The 18,596-nt window shown below is 50.1% G+C and overlaps 1 protein-coding gene across 5 annotated transcripts in view; it reads right to left on the reverse strand.

Moving 5' to 3' along the window:
* Positions 1-18,596, reverse strand: part of FNIP2 (folliculin interacting protein 2) — a 106,152-nt gene that overhangs the window by 29,410 nt on the left and 58,146 nt on the right. For 3 of the 5 annotated variants that reach the window (XM_032465874.1, XM_032465864.1, XM_032465897.1), the window contains exons 4-9: positions 17,932-18,032; positions 17,755-17,826; positions 16,078-16,178; positions 15,807-15,896; positions 14,366-14,437; positions 6,260-6,389 (exon numbers count right to left, since the gene is read on the reverse strand). In XM_032465874.1, the coding sequence (XP_032321765.1) occupies positions 6,260-6,389; positions 14,366-14,437; positions 15,807-15,896; positions 16,078-16,178; positions 17,755-17,826; positions 17,932-18,032 (566 nt within the window). The remainder of the gene's footprint in view (positions 1-6,259; positions 6,390-14,365; positions 14,438-15,806; positions 15,897-16,077; positions 16,179-17,754; positions 17,827-17,931; positions 18,033-18,596) is intronic. The other 2 variants (XM_032465892.1, XM_032465885.1) reach the window with 1 other exon arrangement.

Consider the following 18,596-nt stretch of genomic DNA (forward strand, 5'->3'; position numbering starts at 1 on the left):
TGGAATAGTCAGATCCCCAACAAACTTAAGATTCTGTCGAGAGGCTCTGCGTCTATGATAAGAGAATCCTGAAGCCAATAAATCCTGAATATGTATTCAGTCTGTCTTCGGGGGTAAGCCTCCCAGACATGGCCCAACCATGTTCCTTCTTTAACTCTCCCGAGAAACAAGAATAATGCCCACATAGCTACTAAAATCAAGAATGAAAATTTAAAAAAAAATTATTTTTTCTAAGACCTCGAAGCAAAGGACAGAACACCAAATGAAAGCTCCCCGCCTGGCACGCGGCAGGTGTGCAGTTAACCTTCCTTTTTTCACAGCCTCCATGTTTAGCCTCCTCTATCTGCCCAGTACAGGAGGACACTGCCTTTCCCACTTCCTTTACTATGAATTACCCCCAACAACCATGTCTGCTAGCAGAACTCCAGGCCCCAGCCTCCTTCTTGGTCTTAAACTTCTTATTTAGTGTCTGCTCAGGGTCTGTAACATTCCTGTGACCTCAAACATACCCACATCAGAAGTTTTATCGCCAGGAAAGCTATCCTATTGTTAAAGGAAAGGACACAGACATCCTGTTCTGACCTCAGAGGGACAGGTCATTGCTTCTCTCAACTTCATCCAGGATCCCGGAGACAGGAATGTGGCTGACACATCGGCGCTCCCACAGACGCACGGGGAGGAGCTCCAGATGCTCCGGTTCATGCTACATGCGAAAATGAACCAGCAACTGTTTTCCCTGAGAAATTCCTTGATCCTAACCATCCGCTCATCAGAAAAAACGTTCCGGAGGCGCTCTGGCGATGTTACTTAGCTTCATACAGTGAGTTCCCTCTCCTTTTCCAGAGAACGGTCCTATAACTTTGTTTTCCTGCACCAGTTTATTCCTGTTCCGCACAGGTAATTCTGAGCTGCTGTTACACCAACACTTCCCTGCAACCCTTTCTTCTTCGTCTGTTATCTCTTATCTCCCTCCCTTTTCAAAAGTAAAACGACCATATCCGTGCACTCATCTTGGGCCAACGTGGTCCTTAATAATCAAATGGTGATAAACACTGAGCCCCTGCAGACGTGGCCACCAGCTTCACCTCCACCCTGCAGTCACCAACTCCACCTAACACAGCAGACGGTGCCACCTACTGAATGTCTGAGAAACTTCCCCACCTTTGATAGCGTGCACAGCTCTTTTGTGCTTTACTGCATATCTCCGCTGACTTCTAAAGCAGCTGGAGGTTACAGCATCATGGATGGACCTAGAGATGATCACACTGAGTGAGGTAAGTCAGACAGAGAAAGACAAATATCATATAATACCACTTATACGTGGAATCAAAAAAAATGATACAAATTCTATTCACAAACCAAAAACAGACTCACACACATAGAAAAACTATGGTTACCAAAGGGAAAAGGGTGGGGAGGGATAAATTAGGGGCTGGGGATCAACAGACACATGTTACTATATACAGAACAGATAAACAACAAGGACCTAGTGTGTAGCACAGGGAACTATATTCAATTTCTTGTAATAACATATAATGGATAAGAATCTGAAAAGAAAGTATATGTATGTATATGTGTAACTGAATCACTGTGCTGTACACCTGACATTAACACCAAATCAATTACACTTCAATAAAAGATTTTAAAAAATTAAAATTTGAAAAAAAAGCAACTGAGCTTCGTTCAATCTATAGTCTTGGATCAACCATGCAAACTGGAATAAACCAGGTCATGTGGTATTTGGAAATATACTTTAAAAGCCAATCTACAATGAAAGGATGTTTCAGAATGTTTTAAAAAAAATGTAAGGATGCACAGAAACACTTCATCATATCTTTACCCTCAAGCCACTGGGTCAGGCACATAGACCGTCTCGCAAATGAGGAAACTGAGGCAGGGCGATGCATCCCCTTCCCTCAGAACAGAGAGGTTTTTAGTGACGGTGCTGGAGTCAGAGCCCAGGGCTCCTGTCCTCTGGTCTGGGCTCGTTTCTTGGACACTGGGAAGGACCAGAGCCCTGCCCTACGTCTCCTACATGCGCTGGAGTCCACGCCATCCGCCGCGTCACCCGCCGGGGCGCCGAGGAGGGGCTGGGGGCAGTCACACCAGCCCCAGGCCTTCAGATCGAGGGAAGACTGCGCTACACGCTCAAATTTCCTTTTAATAAAATAATCCAGCAGGGCAGAGCTGACATTTATGACCCAGCATTCACAGACACTATGTGCACATCCAGGTCCTGAATAAAGCAGCGATGGAGGCTGTCTAAGGACATCTCAGTGACCTGCCATCGTCTCGGGACTGCTCAGTCTGACTGGTTACGTCAGCTTTGAACTTACGGGGAACCTACGTGTTACAGCGGCCCACATGAACCCACCACTTCTGTAGGTCAAACTCTGCACGGTTATTCAGCTTTACAGTCCCAGCCAACAGCCTTTCTGGGACAGCACATCTGCTTCTCTAGGGTTTCAACAGCCCCAGTAAGCTGGGGCGGGGGTTCTCTGCAGCGTCCTCCACTATGCTGAGCAGCTGGTCAGTCCCCCGACTCCCCACGGGTCACCAAAGCTGACCCAGCGGCCTGGCAGGGGCCCCGAGGTCAGCGGGCACCTGACCCCTAGGGTGGTGAGGAGCCTCCCTGGCTCCCCTGAATGCTCTTAGGGGTGAAGTCTTTGCTTGCTGTGAACTCCCTCTCAACGCCGGCAGCAATCATGGTTTTGGTACCCACGTGCCCCGTCTAGTCCAGAGACTCTCCCCAACCCAATGCCTGCCAAAGGTGGTGAGGGGCTGCAAGCTGTAAACAAAGAGGGGTCTTCACAAGCACGGGGTCGAGTCAAAGTGCCCACAGAAATTCCGTATGGGTGTTGGGCAGTCCCCGTCCAGCACCAGCCCTGTGTCCAGCACCTGCCCCAAGTCCAGCAGCCCTGCATCTGGCAGCCCCACGGAGCCTGCTCTGGGAGGCAGCTCGGGTGGTGACCTGGGGGTGCCATCTCCATCCCTAACAGCCTCACCCTCACCCTTAAGCTACAGAGGTGAAGTCTGATGTGACAATGACACATGAGCATGCGCAGGGAAGACCCCAGGCAGCAGAGTGCACGGGGGGGGGGGCCTCGGACACTGAGCAGCTGACCTGGGGGGCAGGGAACCTGGGGGCCTGCAAGGCTGGGACCTGGGCCCAGATTGGCGGCAGCAGCAGCCATCATGGCCATCGGAGAGAGGAAGGATTTGACCAAGGCCATGACCCATGTGGAGGCAGCTTGTCTGTCCATCATCGGAGCCCGTCCCTGTGGAGTCTGCACAAACATTACTCTCTCCGACCTGAGCCCCGGACAGTAAATTGCCACAAAGTGAGAGCCCACAGTGGACGGGAGTACATCAGGGAGTCACCCGAATCCTTCCAAGACTTTGTAATCTCTGCTTTTGAAAAATGTGGCAACACTGCAATGCAAATATCCACAGGCACGCACAGATATAGAAATTAAATGCAAATACTGTTGCACTGCATAGAAAGTAGCTGTTACTTTCATATGAAGCATCAGGCGAAGAAATCATTAATCAGGAAGCCCATTTTAAAATTAATTTTTCCATGTAGTTGAAAATGCCGTGACAGAATGCATAAATAGGCATTCTGCATTGTATGCAACCCACGAAGACACTTCCAGTTTCTTGTGAGACCTCCACACCATTCAGGAACTGTCAGAGGGCACACTAACATAACCTTGTACAAATTTACATTTAAAATTAAGTTCAAACTTACACAAAATGGATGTGTGTGAAGAACAGAATCTTTGGCAAAACGGTTCCATAAGAACATCTGATCTAGACATACTGAAATTTATATTTTTCAAGTTTATCACAAATTTCTGTCAGTGCTGTCACAACCTTTAAGTCTCCAGTAACAGTCACAGTGAGCAGAAACAGCTTTCTCAAAATAAAAGAATTATCAAAAGTTATTTGCCATCTTGCGTTTGCCAGCAGCGACTAACGCTGCTTTTAATTTTATCAATTGAGGTATAAATTTTTTTTTGGTTTTCTTTTTGGGGGGTAATTAGGTTTTTATTTATGTATTTTTTTTTAATGGAGGTACTGGGGATTGAACCCAGGACCTTGTGCATGCTAAGCATGCACTCCACCACTGAGCTATACCGTCCCCACTGACTGATGTATAAATTTTGATGACTCATACAACTGACTTTGCAGAAGAATGAGCCAGAAAACTTACAATGAATCAAAACATCACGCTAGGTATTATTATTGATTACACTATATAAAACTATTACACCAAAACATTTTTTTTCAATTTACAAGTTTATGTTAGTCATGTATCACTGCTATTCCTCTTACATTTTATAAGTAAACTATTTTTAATGGAAAAGCCTTACACTGTTTACCTTTAATAGCACTTTTTCCTGCTTTTTGAACAAGGGGCCCCACATTTTCATTTTTGAGCCCAAGCTGCTTATTTTAGGTGTAAGTTCACTAGAGGTTCATTACTTTCCAAGCCAGGCCTCGATTCGGATTATAGCTTTTGAAGACTTTGGAAGGAGTGGGTTGGGGAATGCTATTCACCTTTGAATTTGAACCTGAGGGGACAGAAGGATGGAAAAGCATTTTTAGTAAGAGATGTCTGAAGGGGAAGGCTTCTAATAGGATCACCTGCAGGGAGGGTACAGCTCAGTGGTGGAGCATGTACTTTGCATGCACAGGTCCTAGGTTCAATCCCCAGTGCCTCCATTAAAAAAAAAATAATAAAAGTTAAAAATTTAAAAATCTAAAAAAAGAGTTAAAAGAGTAAAAAAGAAAAAATAAATTTCTTATCATGGATACCAATTATCATAAAAAGTAAAAATACAAAATGGAAAGAAAGCAAAAAGGGCCTGAACCACGGTGAAACCAGTGGATAAGACCACCTGTGTCCTCCAATCCCAGAAGCTGTCATGATGACGCAGGGCCAGGGGTGCCTTCTGGCAGCTGCAGGGACGGGGGCGCGGGGATGGGGATGTGGGGACAGGGACACAGGGATGGGGACAGAGACGGGGAAGGGGATGGGGATGCGGGAGGCAGAGATGGGGGACGAAGGGACAGGGATGTGGGGACAGGGATGGGGATGTGGGGATGGGGATGGTGACAACAGCCACACTGGCGGCATTTCCTCTGCCAGCTCTGTCCCGCCTGACCTGACTTGTGGTGTGAGCACAGCCATCACACTGCTGAGGGGGACATGGCACCTCCTTCTCACCTGCATCCACAAGCGGGAGCAAGTTCCTGGCCCCACACCAACTCCAGGCGCTTAACCACTCAGTTCCAAGCCCACTACCCAAGGAGCCGCTCCTCAGCCAGTGAGTTGATGTAATTCCTTCTCTCTGTCCAGCTCCCTGGGGTGGTGGGGCCGCGGGAGAAGGGGGCCAGCACAGTTGCGCTGCACATGCCTCGGCCCCTCGTTTCCCACCGTGTCCTTTCAGTATCACCTCTTCCATGAAGCTCCCCTGCCCCCAACACTAAAACACCTGACGCCTCTCAAGTGCTTATCACTTAGGGTCTCCACACCCTCGTTTATATGCGTATCATCTTCGGTGCAGATGTGTGGACGAATTCACGTTTACCCCGTCACAGATCCCCGCGCGTGGCGATTACTGGTCAATTACAAAGTCCACCATCTGACATATGCATCTTCATAGGTACAACCTACCTTAATTCCCTTTTAAGTTTTTGGATTGTTGGAAGAAGAGGCTGGACGCTGTAGATGTAACATTGCACTAAGTCCAAAATGTCCATTTTGCAACATAACTAAACCCACTTAAATGAAGACAGAAAGTATCCTGAGGCCGAACCTCTTCATAATCAGGCTCATGGCTGTTGAGTTTAAGAATCTAAGTTTTCTAAAGAGAGTCTGTCACAAGCCTCGAGTCTGGATATTTTCAAAGACCACACTGGTGTCACTGTCGGCCAAGGAAAGCTGTACTCCACCCTCCTAATTCACAAAAGCCACATCTCAGGGAGCCAGAAAAGACAGAGCAGGCTCATTTCCAATGGACGAATCTGGCCCCCTCACAGCTACGCGGGTATTTCCCAGTGTCCTCCAAACCAGGAGATTTTTGTTTTTTTAAAAATTTTTTTTCTTTCCATGAAACCTCTAATTTGTGAACTTTCAGGCTGAGCGGGAGCCAGTGTCTGCGTGGGTGGCAGGTGCCCACCGCATGCCCGTCTCAGTGGGCGGCCCCCCACCCCCCGGCACCCGCCTCAGCAAGAGGGACCCGCAGCTCACCTCCTCGGCGGGATGCCGTTTTCCAGACGTGTCGTCTGACTTCGGAGCCAGCGGCGCTGGTAACTGCTGGAAGAGGACGTCGAGGAGCTCGGAGATGGGAAAGGGGTGACCAGAAGGCTGCTGAGTGAGGCTGTGGGGCAGAAAGTCCGAAAGCTGAGCTCAGCGAGGCCACCTGAACCTGCACTTTGAAACACAAGCCAGGTCACCTCAACCTTCAGGCCCTCCCAGCCACCCTCAGCAGGGGGACTGGCTTCTCTAAGACGGCTGTACAGCCAAGAAACGTCCTTTAAAAGGGAGAACAGGGTTGCAGACACAGCCAGGGCACCACGGCAAATGCAAACAACTGCTGCTCCCCCGGTCTGTGCACACGGCAGGTCTCTGACGGCGGGGTGCACCCAACTACGGTACTGCTCCCCGGTGACGGAAGCCGTGCATGCTGTTCACCTACACACACTTCCCTTCCTGACGACTTCTTCACTCTGTATTTTGAGGTGAAATCCAGGCTAAAAAGGAGCCCCTCCTGCCCTCAACCCCCAAATACACAACACCACCCACCCTCCCCCAGCCCTGCCACTCCCCAGCTGTGAAGGCACAACCTCTAGCACCGAGCAGATTTTCTGCCTGGATTACTCATTTGCCTCCCAGCCTCTCTGCTTCCTCCTGTACGTGGTCCCCGAGCTGCACCAGGTCTCGCAGTAAGCGTGAGGCGCGCGCCAGCCCGACCAGCCCCCATCCGGACAGGCAAAGAGCATCTTTCAAACCCCAGCTGCTGGGTGGGGGCTGCTGGTTTAGAAGAACAGGAGGAGATGGAATTTTTCTCCTTTTACTGCCCCAGGGCTCAGGGACCAAGACACCAAAACGTTACTCGGTCTAGTGGAGGAGGGAACGTTACAACGGCCGGTCAACATTTTCAGAAGCGAGTCACGCACGGGGCAGAGGACACGGATTTCACTAAACGCGGTATACTACGCTCGTGGGTAGCACTTGGAAGGCAGTTTCTCCACATGAGCCATCATATTCCTATTTATACTCTACAGGCAGATGGCAATAAGCCGAGTCCCTCGGCCTGAGTTCCAGAATCCTGCCACAGTGACTTGGTGGCAAGTCCGGTGTCTACGGTGTGCCAGGCATTGTGTGTGCACCTGGGGTCCCCCATGGAGCTGCACGGCCGCCAGGCTGGAGTCCCACACAGCTAGGATGCCAACGGCTCCGGTGCCACGAGCATCTCTAACATGCTCTTCCTCTGATCTGGTCCGATGCACAGAACACATGCCTGCTAGATCTTATTCATCTTTGATCCTTGTACCCAGGACAGCGCCGGGGACACAACAGACAATTAGTAAACGTTTGCAAACGGATGGCGCTTCTGCACTGGTGTCACCAGATGAGGCTGGCGCCAGCAGACGACCAGGTTTCAGCCTTGAGGCTGGACTCAAACTTCCAAAATCAAATCCCTGTTCCAAACAGCATCAGGCAGGTAGCGTTACCGAGAATTCTGAAGGGGGAGAGAAGAGAATTTTCTCTCAAAGTCACACAAAATTACTTAATAAAAAACCCTAATTAGACACTTATGCCTGCCCCCAGGTTCCCAAAGCCCCTTGTAAGACGCAGGAGATTCTTGTCCCTTATTCCCACACCTTCAAGGTTCCCTGTCTCTCTCCCGGTGTCAGGCCAAGCAAATCACCTCCTTGGCAGGTGGAGGACAGGATTGAGGGCCAGTACTTGTACCAGAAACACTTCTTCCCTATCAGAGAAGCAGGTGGAGACGACCCCAAGGTCCAGTGTGTGCTGGGCAGTGTGCTGCTGCGTCCCTGGGTTCAGTGAAGCGAGGAAGAGCCCGGATTCCTGCTCAGACCCCAGCGCTGCTACGAGGGCAGCTCGCCTAACCTGTCAGCGTTCTCATCTGTGAGACGGGGGCAGGAAAGGACCGCGTCTCAGTGTGTTTCAGGAGGGGTGCAATTTGTAGTTGGTTAGGGATTGTTTAGTGGATCAAAACCAGCATTTAAAAAAAAAAAAGGAGCAGAAAAGAAAATAGAGTAGATTGTAGCATTAACATGAAGGGAGGACACTTTTGTTTGTTATGTATAAAGATGCTTGTTACTGGATCATGATGTGAAATGCATTCACGTGGGCTGCAGACAAATGAAAAGTCTGCAAGCCACTGACCTATCTCAGAAGGTTCCTGTGAGGATTAAACACATCAATTCAAGTCAAACGCTTAGCCCGGCGCCCCACACAATAAATGTCAGCTGTGCTCTCTCTCTGATCATTCTTGGCAAAGGTGCATTAAGGAAGACATTTCGGAGTACTCAAAGGTCATTCATTCTGATTACTTAATTATGGAAAGACCTAGAACTTGTAATACAGACATGAAAAGGAAAGGCAAAAAATTAAAATAATAATAAAAAAAACCCGAGGAGGATGTCCTCTTATCCTCACTATAAAACGCTGAATAACAATTTTTATGGAAGACATAAATGAATTTATTTACAAAGCAGAAAGAGACTCACAGACATAGAAAACAAACTTATGGTTATCGGGGGGGAAGGGGAGCTGGCAAAGACATCCTCCAGTTGATGCCTCACTTGTAAGACGGGAGACTTTTGAATGAAACTCGTCATAGGCTGTTTCAGCTTTACAAGTGCTCTGTCTAACACGCCTTAATGTCGTTAGTCTCACTTTCCTTTTCAGAATACTTTTCTGATTAGAAAAAAAAAAACGGTAAGACATACAGCTTGCAAAGGCTTCTGCAGTTCTGCACATTAGTAAGAAAGTGGTTGGTGCCTCCATCCCCACCCTTCTGGCGGAGGGGGAGCTCTTCCACGAACATCTAGTTATTGCTGCTGAAATGTGCAGTGAGAACAGAGAGTAAGTCTAATGGCTTAAGAATGCTGATTGCTGGCTCTTCTTGGGCCTGTGTCATTTGTCGTGCAAGTTCAAGATCAATGTTTAACTTTCTTTGGAAATATGGTTGCTATTGGGAGAGTTTACTAGAAACACTGGACTGATGATCTGGCTGCAGACTTTGGATCTGAAGAAATAATGCCCTGAAACTGTTATGACACATGTTTCCTGAGCATGGAATAAATAAACATCCTGATTTCAGATTGTGACAAGGTCATACGATTTTCTTGAAGCAGCTAGGGCAAAGATTTACGGGGGTGGTCAAGGTAAACTTTCTAATCAGCGGTTGGAGAACAGCCTTGTGAAAATGGGGCATCTCAACTAAGACTTAAAAGCCAGGAGACCCAGCCGTGGGAAGGGCTGCCCAGGTGTTCTGAATGAAAGTAGCTGGATATATTAATAACTCTTTCAAAAACCTATGTGCATTTCTCCCTGTATATACGGGGACATATACATCCCCACTGCCCTGATTCAAACATCCTTTGAGCATCTTCAATTTGTGTGCCGGGTGGACTTGGCCTCGGGGGACAGAGCAGTCAGCAGACACAGGAGGTGCATCTCCGCTCTCAGGGAGCTCACGCGCTAGGGGAGAAGAAGAAACAAAGATGCCCGAGGAAGCACAGGAGACCCACAGAAGGTGGTGAGTCACAGGGAACCACCTGGACCCTGGAAAGGGAAGACTGAGGGTTGGAGCTCAGATGCTGCTGTCATTTCTCCAGTGGGAGAATTCCCACTGACTCGCTGATGCAGCTGGAATCCGTGATCACGGGATCAAAGGCGCAGCAGCACGCCCGGAGGGTGGAGGGGCAGGGCTCTGGCCCACGTTCAGGGCAAGTGCGAACGCTGGCCCAGAACCGCGGGTTCGGACCTGCCACACCCCCCACCTGCAAGGAGGCACCTTGGGCAAGGACGCCGGGAGTGCTCCCAGCCTTCTGTCGCTTCTGCAGCTTGGACAGACGGGTCTGTGTGTATCTGGGAACGCTCCTGGCAAAGTAAAGCTACGTGAACGGGGTCAGCATCTCCTTCCTCTCCAAGCTCAACTTGTACCAGCATCTCACTGCATCCACCTCCCCTGGGCTCCTGGTGCACGCGGTCTTGCCAGTCCTTACACGCAGACTGCATGGCCTGTCCCCCCTCTGTCTCCGCCCCCCTGGCCTAACTCGCTCTCTGCTCTGGTCTCCGTGAGGCTGGTTACCAGGGGCACTCAAGTCAGCTGAAATTTCATCTCCTTGGAGAGGCCTCCCAAGCACCCTTTCCAGCTCAGTGATGAATACTTGCCTGCATTTCATTGACTATGACCCACGTGTCCTTCACTGAATATAAACTCCATCAGGACATAGGGGATCATGTCTATTGGATCACTGATCTGTCCCACAGCCTGCAAAAATGTCTGGCACGTAAGATGCTCAAGAAACGCTGCCTGAAAATGAGCAGATGATGACGTGCAGGACAGGGATGCCTGCCTCAATTGATAAGTATGACAGGGGCAAGGCATTAGAAAACAATTTCTAGGCAGAGTCCAAAGTCTGAGTTTGTTAAAAGCTTCCTGTGGTCAGAGCTGTATACACAGTGCTTGGATTTTCTCTTTTTCTTCCCCCATTTTGTCTGGTAGTGGTGGTGGTGGTGGTGATGGTGACGGTGGTGGTGGTGACCTGTCACTGTGGTAGTGATGGTGGTGGTGGTGGTGGAGGTGGAGGTAGAGGAGGTGGTGGTAATGTTACTCAGTAAACACATGTGGCTTAATGTCTTGAGCGGGCTTGTAATAGACGACACTCCAGTGGCAGCAAGCACACCTTGTGTCCTGACCTCGGAATCTAATTCCATCCTCCAGTGACAGCCAGGACTCCATGAAGACAAGACTGACTCCGGGACTTGGGTAGAAAATATACAAGGCAGATCTGGAGCATCCAGTCTGGACAGAAGGTCAGAAGTGCTACACACACACACACACACACACACACACGGGACTGGTATGTTAAAGAAACACAGGAGCCATGGTTCCCAAACCCAAAGCTGGAGGACTCAGAGCAACAAAATAAGGTGGTATTGTGATGACCCATTTGAAAAATAAATATCTGAGTCCACATTGATACAGAAGGGTGGGTGGGTGGATGGATGGATGAGGGAGGCACAGTGGATGAGGGCTCTGCCCCCAGGAGCAGGCACAGTCTCCAGCTGTAGGTGTGGGCTACACGGTGACCTCCTTCCTGAGTTGCTGTGAGGGGTCCGAGTTAGGGGACAGGGAGAAGCTGGACACACCCGACTCCGCCAGGTGCCCAAGGCCAACGTCACGGTCACGACTTAGGCTGACTGCACGCACCCTTATGTGATGTGATGAGAGTGGCACTTCACCTCTGTGATCCTTCTTCCAGACACCCGTCACCCCCGTCTAGCCACGCCGAAAACACCAAACACATCCTAACAGCCGGCATTCCGCACAACACCCGCCCACTACTTCTCAAAGCTGTGAGAGTCGTCACGACAAAGAAGTCTGAGAAACACCCCAGCCTGGAGGGAACTACAGGCGGTGACAACAAAGGGGACCCGGTCCTGGAACAGGAAAACGACACTGGGTAAGAACCAAGGACTTGGAAGTAGACTGTGGGCTTCAGAGAATAATAACATGTCGATCTGGGTTCAGTCACTAGGACGAGTGCACTGCACTGTGTAAGACGTTAGTGACGGGGCAGGCTGGGAACCCCTGTGCTCCCATCTCGGTTTTCCTGCAAATCTAAAACTGCTCTGAACACGGTAAACAATCTTGTGGTTACCAGGGAAAGGGGGTGAGAAGGGATGAGCTTGGGAGATTCAGATTTGCAAATGTTGGCCACTATATATAAAAATAGATTCAAAAAACAAATTTCTTCTGTACAGTACAGGAAAATATATTCAATATCTTGTAACAACCTTTAATGAAAAAGAATGTGAAAATGAATCTATGTGTGTATATGCATGACTGGGGCATTGTGCTGTACACCAGAAACTACTTCAATTAAAAAAATTTTTTTAAATAAAAATTTTTTAAAAACTGCTCTGAAAAACAAAACCTGTTTAAAAATATTCCCCCCATCTCTCAACTCTTCAGATACGAGGTTAAAAACTACAGGAGAAAGAAATCATCAACATCTTTAATTTCTCTACATCTCCTACTGCTGCCAATTCAGTCAAACACTGGGAGTCCCTGTTCTGCTCCAGGACTAGGACCTTGGTCCCCGCACGATGCAGGTGACGTCACCAGGAGAGACCTGGAGACCAAATCACAGTGGGGACACAAGAGGACTTAGCAGAGGGCTGCCCTCCCCGGGGGTGACCCTCACCCCAATCTAAGAGCAGCTCCCACTAAGAAAGGTGAGCACATCCTCCAAGAGAAGGGAGACCACCTGCAGCCCCACACCCGCCCTTCCTCCAGCAGGAGAGCTGGAGCCTGGAAGGAGAGACTCCTGGGCCAGGGGCCATGCCGCCAGAGAGGCCAGGGCTCACGCCTGCTCCCCCGACCCCCACAGGAAAACTGAGACCCGGCTGTGACAGACCTCTCCCTCCAATTCAAACTTCGCTCCTCAATGCTCCTGCTTCTCAAAGGGCAAGGAAAGCTAGTTTCAGGAGCAACTGACAATCTGAACGGTACCAAACCAATGGGATTCTGACATGTACAACACGAACCCTTTACATCAATTATGGCATAAACCGAGACGTGAGCTGGGAACCTCCAAAGCTGCCCGACGTGTCTGGTGGACCAGCTCCCTCGGTGTCTCTTTAATCTCTTCTGGAACAAGAAGGGGCAAAACACACATAAACACAGGGAGGTTCCTGCAGGAACCCTGCGGGTCAGGGTCAGAATGGGCCCCCGGTAAACGGTGGACAGTTGTCTTCCTCTCTTTCTTTCTTTCGCAGAGAGGTAAAGAGCACACGCCACACCAGGCCCAACATACTAAATTCTATGAGCCACTCGGGCAGCAGTTCTGACTGAGAGTGATCTCGGTTCCACGGTGGTGCCCACATCTTCTTCCCTGGAAGTTCAGCCAGAACAAAGCCCGCCCCAGGCCAGCCCTGGGAGGAGGCGGAGGGGGAGGAGGAGGAGGAGGAGCCTCACAGCCCTGAGTAACTGACGGACGGATGTAACTCAGAGACGTTGGACACACCTGCGGAGGGGATGCTGACCGGGCCCCATGATGAAGTTTCCCCGAGAATCATCAAGCACACACAAAAAGTAAAACAGTTCTCTGGGCACCTCGTAAGCTCCTCACTTTCTCAGATTTTATGTTTGTACAAAAATTGCTACAAATGAAAATGACAGAGGTCTAATCAACAGGAATTAACTACACTTCCGCCCAACAGGTCACCACCCAACTTGACGTGCGGAAGGATTAGGAAGACCAAAATGAATCTACTAGTGTCATGTCATTTAACCATTAATAAAATGCTGCGTCCCTTCCACTCTGTGACACAAACAAACCAAACAGGCTGACTCAGTAGCAAACTCCCTTTCGTCTGTAAAGCGGGGCAGGGCTGCGCTGAGCGGTGCAGGGACCAGGCGCTCGGGACCCAGGGCTCCTCCGAGAGCACCTGAGCGGGAAGCCAGTGAGCGAAGGCACCGAGCCTGGACCCCTGCAGGCAGGTGGCCCATGTCACTGGAGAGACGGGCAGGTGCCCCGACTCTGCAGGCACTCAGCCCACATGCCCCCGAACCCCCGAATTTCAGATCATTCATTCAGCACCCTTCTTTCAGCAGCATGGACGCTATTTTGGATCTGAACCACAAATCAAAAACCAACAGCAGAATCGTGGGCAAAAGCAGAAACCCACAGATCCTAAAAGCAGCACTAGGAAAGTTTAAGGCTTGACACCAGGAGGGAGGGAGTCCTGGGGATGAGACCCAGGCCAGCGTGGCACCAGGACAGAAGGAAGGGTGACAAGTCAGCTGGCAGCCCCACTCACGGTGGTGGACAGACTTACTCCCACAGACCCGGTCCTTCCCCCGATTCCGCGCTCAGTGCTCAGCAAGCAAGTTCCCAGAATGACTGGCTCCAGGAGGTTTCCCTCTAAAAAGAAACCTCCCCAAGCACAGGAGTCTCCCAGGGGTGTGGGCGTCAGGAGAAACCGGCCCACGTGCACCACACGCTGTGCGTCAGTCCCGGAGCTTCAACACGGGAGGCCCTGGGATGGTCCCAGCGGGCAGGCACCCCAGGAGGAGGAAAGGCGTACCTGATCGGGCAATGCCGCTGTCCCTGTCCTCATTCTGTCCTCTGCTCGGCATGTCCACAGGAGTGCTGTGTGCTGAGGAAAAGGCAAAGGAAGCTACGTTACTGGGCTCTCCGAAGAGCCAGCCGTCTAAAATCTGCTGTGACGTTTGCGTCTCAGGGCAGGCGACAGCCCGCAATGACTGGCTCGGGTTTACAGAGAGATGCGCCAGAGAGCAAAGTTCAGGCCATTATGGACTTTGGTGAGAGGAGGCGGGAAACAGAATCAAGTCCCCACCGGCCTGTCCCTGCCCCACTGCAGCAGAGAAGCCTCTCTGAGGGACACTTGTCTCTCAGAGAAACGGAACAGTAAACTGCGCGTGCAGTGGGTGCCACGGACAAGCGTGCTCAGGCAGGTTGTTCCAGCCGTCTTCCTCGTTATTAGTATTTAAATAGCGCTGCATTCCCAAACTGCTTTGGAGCTGGTCTTAGCAGTGGCTGGGGACAACCTGGAGAGGAGACGGGCTTGAAAACCATCTCATTAACATAAAAGGGGCTCCTCTGTTTCTAACCCACTGTCTTGGCAGACAGAAAAGACTTCCACTCACTTTGAAGTAGACTCCAGGGGGGTGATGTGTTGCTACGGGGAGGCTTCCGCGCCCGAGGAACCCACCCGCTGCCTGCCTGTGGCACCCGCGGCTACTTTGTGAAGCACGTTTATTTTCCCAGTTTGCAGGAGAGCATGCACACATGCCATCCTCGTGCTGAAGTAGGTGGGAGGGTGCCCGTTAGCCACGCAGGTTTTCAGGTTACCGAGGCAAACAGCGTAGAACGCCACTTGCCACCAACCACTTTGAGTGTCAGTAACGAAGGTTCCCACACGTGTTAAGCTCGCCAGAGTGCGGCAGACGCGCGACAGCTTTAGCTGGGAGGCTGGGCCATCTCAGAACAGACGCAGCCCAGAGACACCTCGAGGTGATTACATCTGTCAAGAAGCTGGAAAGTACATTTCAACTACTTAAATGCTAGCGGGTGAGAGAGAGATGAGGGAGTGTGTGGGGGGGTCATCCATGCTCTTATTAGAGTGATTTTGAAGACATTCTGTGCAAGAAAGGGTGCGGGTAAAGAAATGGACCAGAGACACCACGGCCAAGAGAAACGGTTCACAGCAGCAGAAGAGGTGGAGGAAAATCACAGAATGTTGTCCTCTTAGAAACACGAAGGGCTCGTTTTAGATCACAATTAGCTCACGCTGGGCTGTTAGCAGAGCCGTGGGTGAGAGAGGTTCACTGGTGGAATTTTCAAAACACCAGGAACTTGGCAACGTTTGGAACGGACATCTCAAGAGCCCCTTGGGTTTCTCGAGAGGCACCAAATAGGATTTTGTTTTCTAAGAACCTGCCCAGGATGTATTGCTGTGCGGTGGGGGTGGGGGGGTCCCCCTGGGCTCAGCATTCCACACAAACCTGCAAAGAAAGAGGCGCTGCGGGTGAGCCGGAGAGGTCCTCCTTCAGCGCCCCCCTGCAGCTGTCTGCTGCCCCAGGACTGCAGTGGCCCTGGAGGTGGAGACACACGGGAGGGCGGACACAGCACACACACACACAGAGAAACACGGATTAAAGATGGGGCAAAATAAATACACAGAGAACAACACCACCACAGACACTCAGAAAGCGAATGCACGCCCACGAGAGTGGTTCCCAGAAAGAAAGAGCCCAGCCACACGGCGGATTTTACCTAGGTTGCTTCCGGGACGACAGGGACCCAGATTGTTCTGATTTGTGTTCAGTTTCCCCAAGTTGGGATCTTGGTTGATGTATTCAAAGCTGTCTTGCAAGCTAAATCCAGAGAGGGACGGAAGGTCAAGGGGAGAAGAACACGAGGACTGTCAGATACAGACATCCTATCTGCTGGTCAGACTTTCCTCAGTAAGTTAATAAAGTCTCACATCTGCCAAAGGGGATTAAGCTTTGGGGGAATTTGTTGGAGGAAAAGACAAGACAGGTTCTTCGGAGGTGGTTCAACCTGGAAAACTAAACGACACGTTCCAGACAATTCCACGTCATCTGATGGGGGACAGCAAACTCTACAAGCCTTGCTTTAGTGACTGACACCTAGGACACTGCCTCTCATTTCAAGGGCAAGTCTACATAAACTCTCAAAATGCGATCCATTTTAACTCCTTGTTAACATCTCTGAGCAATTCAGCCACTTTTTTTCAGAAGGAGGATATAACAGAAATTTTGCTCCCTATCGGAGTTTGGTTTCACAACTTCTAAAAAGTTAGAATGACTCATAAACACACGCATGAGAGAAGCAGATTTTAATAATTCATTGTAGTTCAGAACAGATAAAGATTTCGAGGATAATAGAGCATAATGAGGCCAAAATCATTTTTACTTAAACCTGAGCTCGGTATTTTATCAGAGGGAGTTAGTGTAATAAATGTTCAGGTTATATCAAGGGTCGAAAAAGAATATCTCACAAGAAATAAACATCAATGCATAACCTGGCTTAAGTCAGGACAATCCAACGTTAAATGCTCAAACAAGTAAATTCGTTATTTTGTTGAAGAGTAAGCTGACTTACTGAATGGTACCCAGATATTTGCAGAGGAATATACTTTTAATTTCCCAGGATTGTAAAAAATAACAGCCTTCATCTGACCCCTGAGAACACCCCTTTAATTTATAACAAACATTTCTTTCAACCTGACCCAAGTTAACCGATGTTCTAAGAAGTATATGAAATATTTCTGCTTGAAAAATTGAAAATATATGAACACACGTCCCAGAGTAAGAGTTAGGTCAGACATTCATGCATTCTTAGTCTGCACAGAAGAGTAACATTAAGACTGGAGGGGAAGCTCGGGAGTGACCATCGGAATACTGCCTGGCCAAGTCCCAGCCGACCCCGGAGTCTGCGTGATGACTCAGATGGACACAAGAACAGCAACCCTCCTGCCGTCCTGGTGCCTCTAGGCCTGAGGGTCTCACCCTGTGCCTCGTTCCTTTAGAAAGGAATCGGTGAACAGACTAACAGACAAGGCTTCTTTTAAAGACAAAGTGGTATCAGGAGCGCCCATGAACTCCTCGCTGCGGTCCCTTCTCTTCCCCCTTCACTTTTCATTCTCCAGGGAACGAGCACTTGGTGACGGGCAGGAGGAACATGGCAGGTAGCAGATGGGGACCCCAGTACCCCCATCTAGACAGTAGCTTGTCTTTACGGCCACCTGGTAAGGTCCAAGGCCTTTTCATAGGAGCTCACTGTGTCTTGGACACATGGCTGCTTTAAAACCCCTCGGGGAATGGGGACGCACCCTGCTTCCCATCTCAGAAACCCTCAGGGCCTCAAAGAACTGCCCTCCCCAGAAAGAGCCACCTAGGAAGACGGGGGGCGAGGCCCCCCACTCACTTGTTTGTACTCCCGCAGAAGCTGCCCATTCTAGCGGAGAACACTTTACTGATCATCAGCTGTGGAGGGGATCTGGAGGGAAAGACAGAAACAGAAGGAGAGGGAGCAGTGCATTTCTGAGCGGAGGAGCCCGCCCCAGCACCCCTCGTCCAGCACGCAGAGGCAGACCAAACTCACCGTATGTAGTGTATCTTTAAGGTGGGGCCTTGGTAGCTCATGGCGACCGAGCCGAACATCATCTCCCCCAGCATGCTGACGTCAGACGCCGGCCGGGTGTACTGGGCGCCAGGGAAGAAACCCAGAGTCACGTCACAGGCAGTGAACGCAGAGGAGGGCGACCTCCAGAGCGGCTGGCAGGAGAGATGCTGCTCGGGGCAGCCCCGCTCATCTCAGTGTCTCAGGCCCGGGGGCGACTGCCTGCTCCCCCCAGGTATCACTAACCATCACGGTTTCTTCTTTACACACACCCTCTCCGTGCAGGACCCAAGTGTTTAATCTGAGCTCATTTTTACCTTGCTCTGAGAAACAAACATTTTCATTATCCCCGCTTACAAACGCTAAACAGAAAGATGGAAAGACGGAAGAAGACAGGGGAGCGCTTCTCGTGGAGCTAAGAACACGGCCTGGAGAGAAGCACGGTCTGGATGACTCAACCAAATGAGCAACAGTGTTGAACAAAGATGCCAGGTGGGGCCGGCAGGGTTTGTGGGTCCCAAGGATCACGGACGGTCTCGTGACCTTAACATTTCACAAAAATATTTTTAAAATATTTGACCCCCTAACTCCTGAGTAGTCCTTTGTGCCCCTTTTGTCATTGGGGGTGGGGGGGACGGTGCTGCCCA

Source organism: Camelus ferus, chromosome 2 (assembly GCF_009834535.1).
Source record: "Camelus ferus isolate YT-003-E chromosome 2, BCGSAC_Cfer_1.0, whole genome shotgun sequence".
NCBI classification, from domain to species: Eukaryota; Metazoa; Chordata; class Mammalia; order Artiodactyla; family Camelidae; genus Camelus; species Camelus ferus.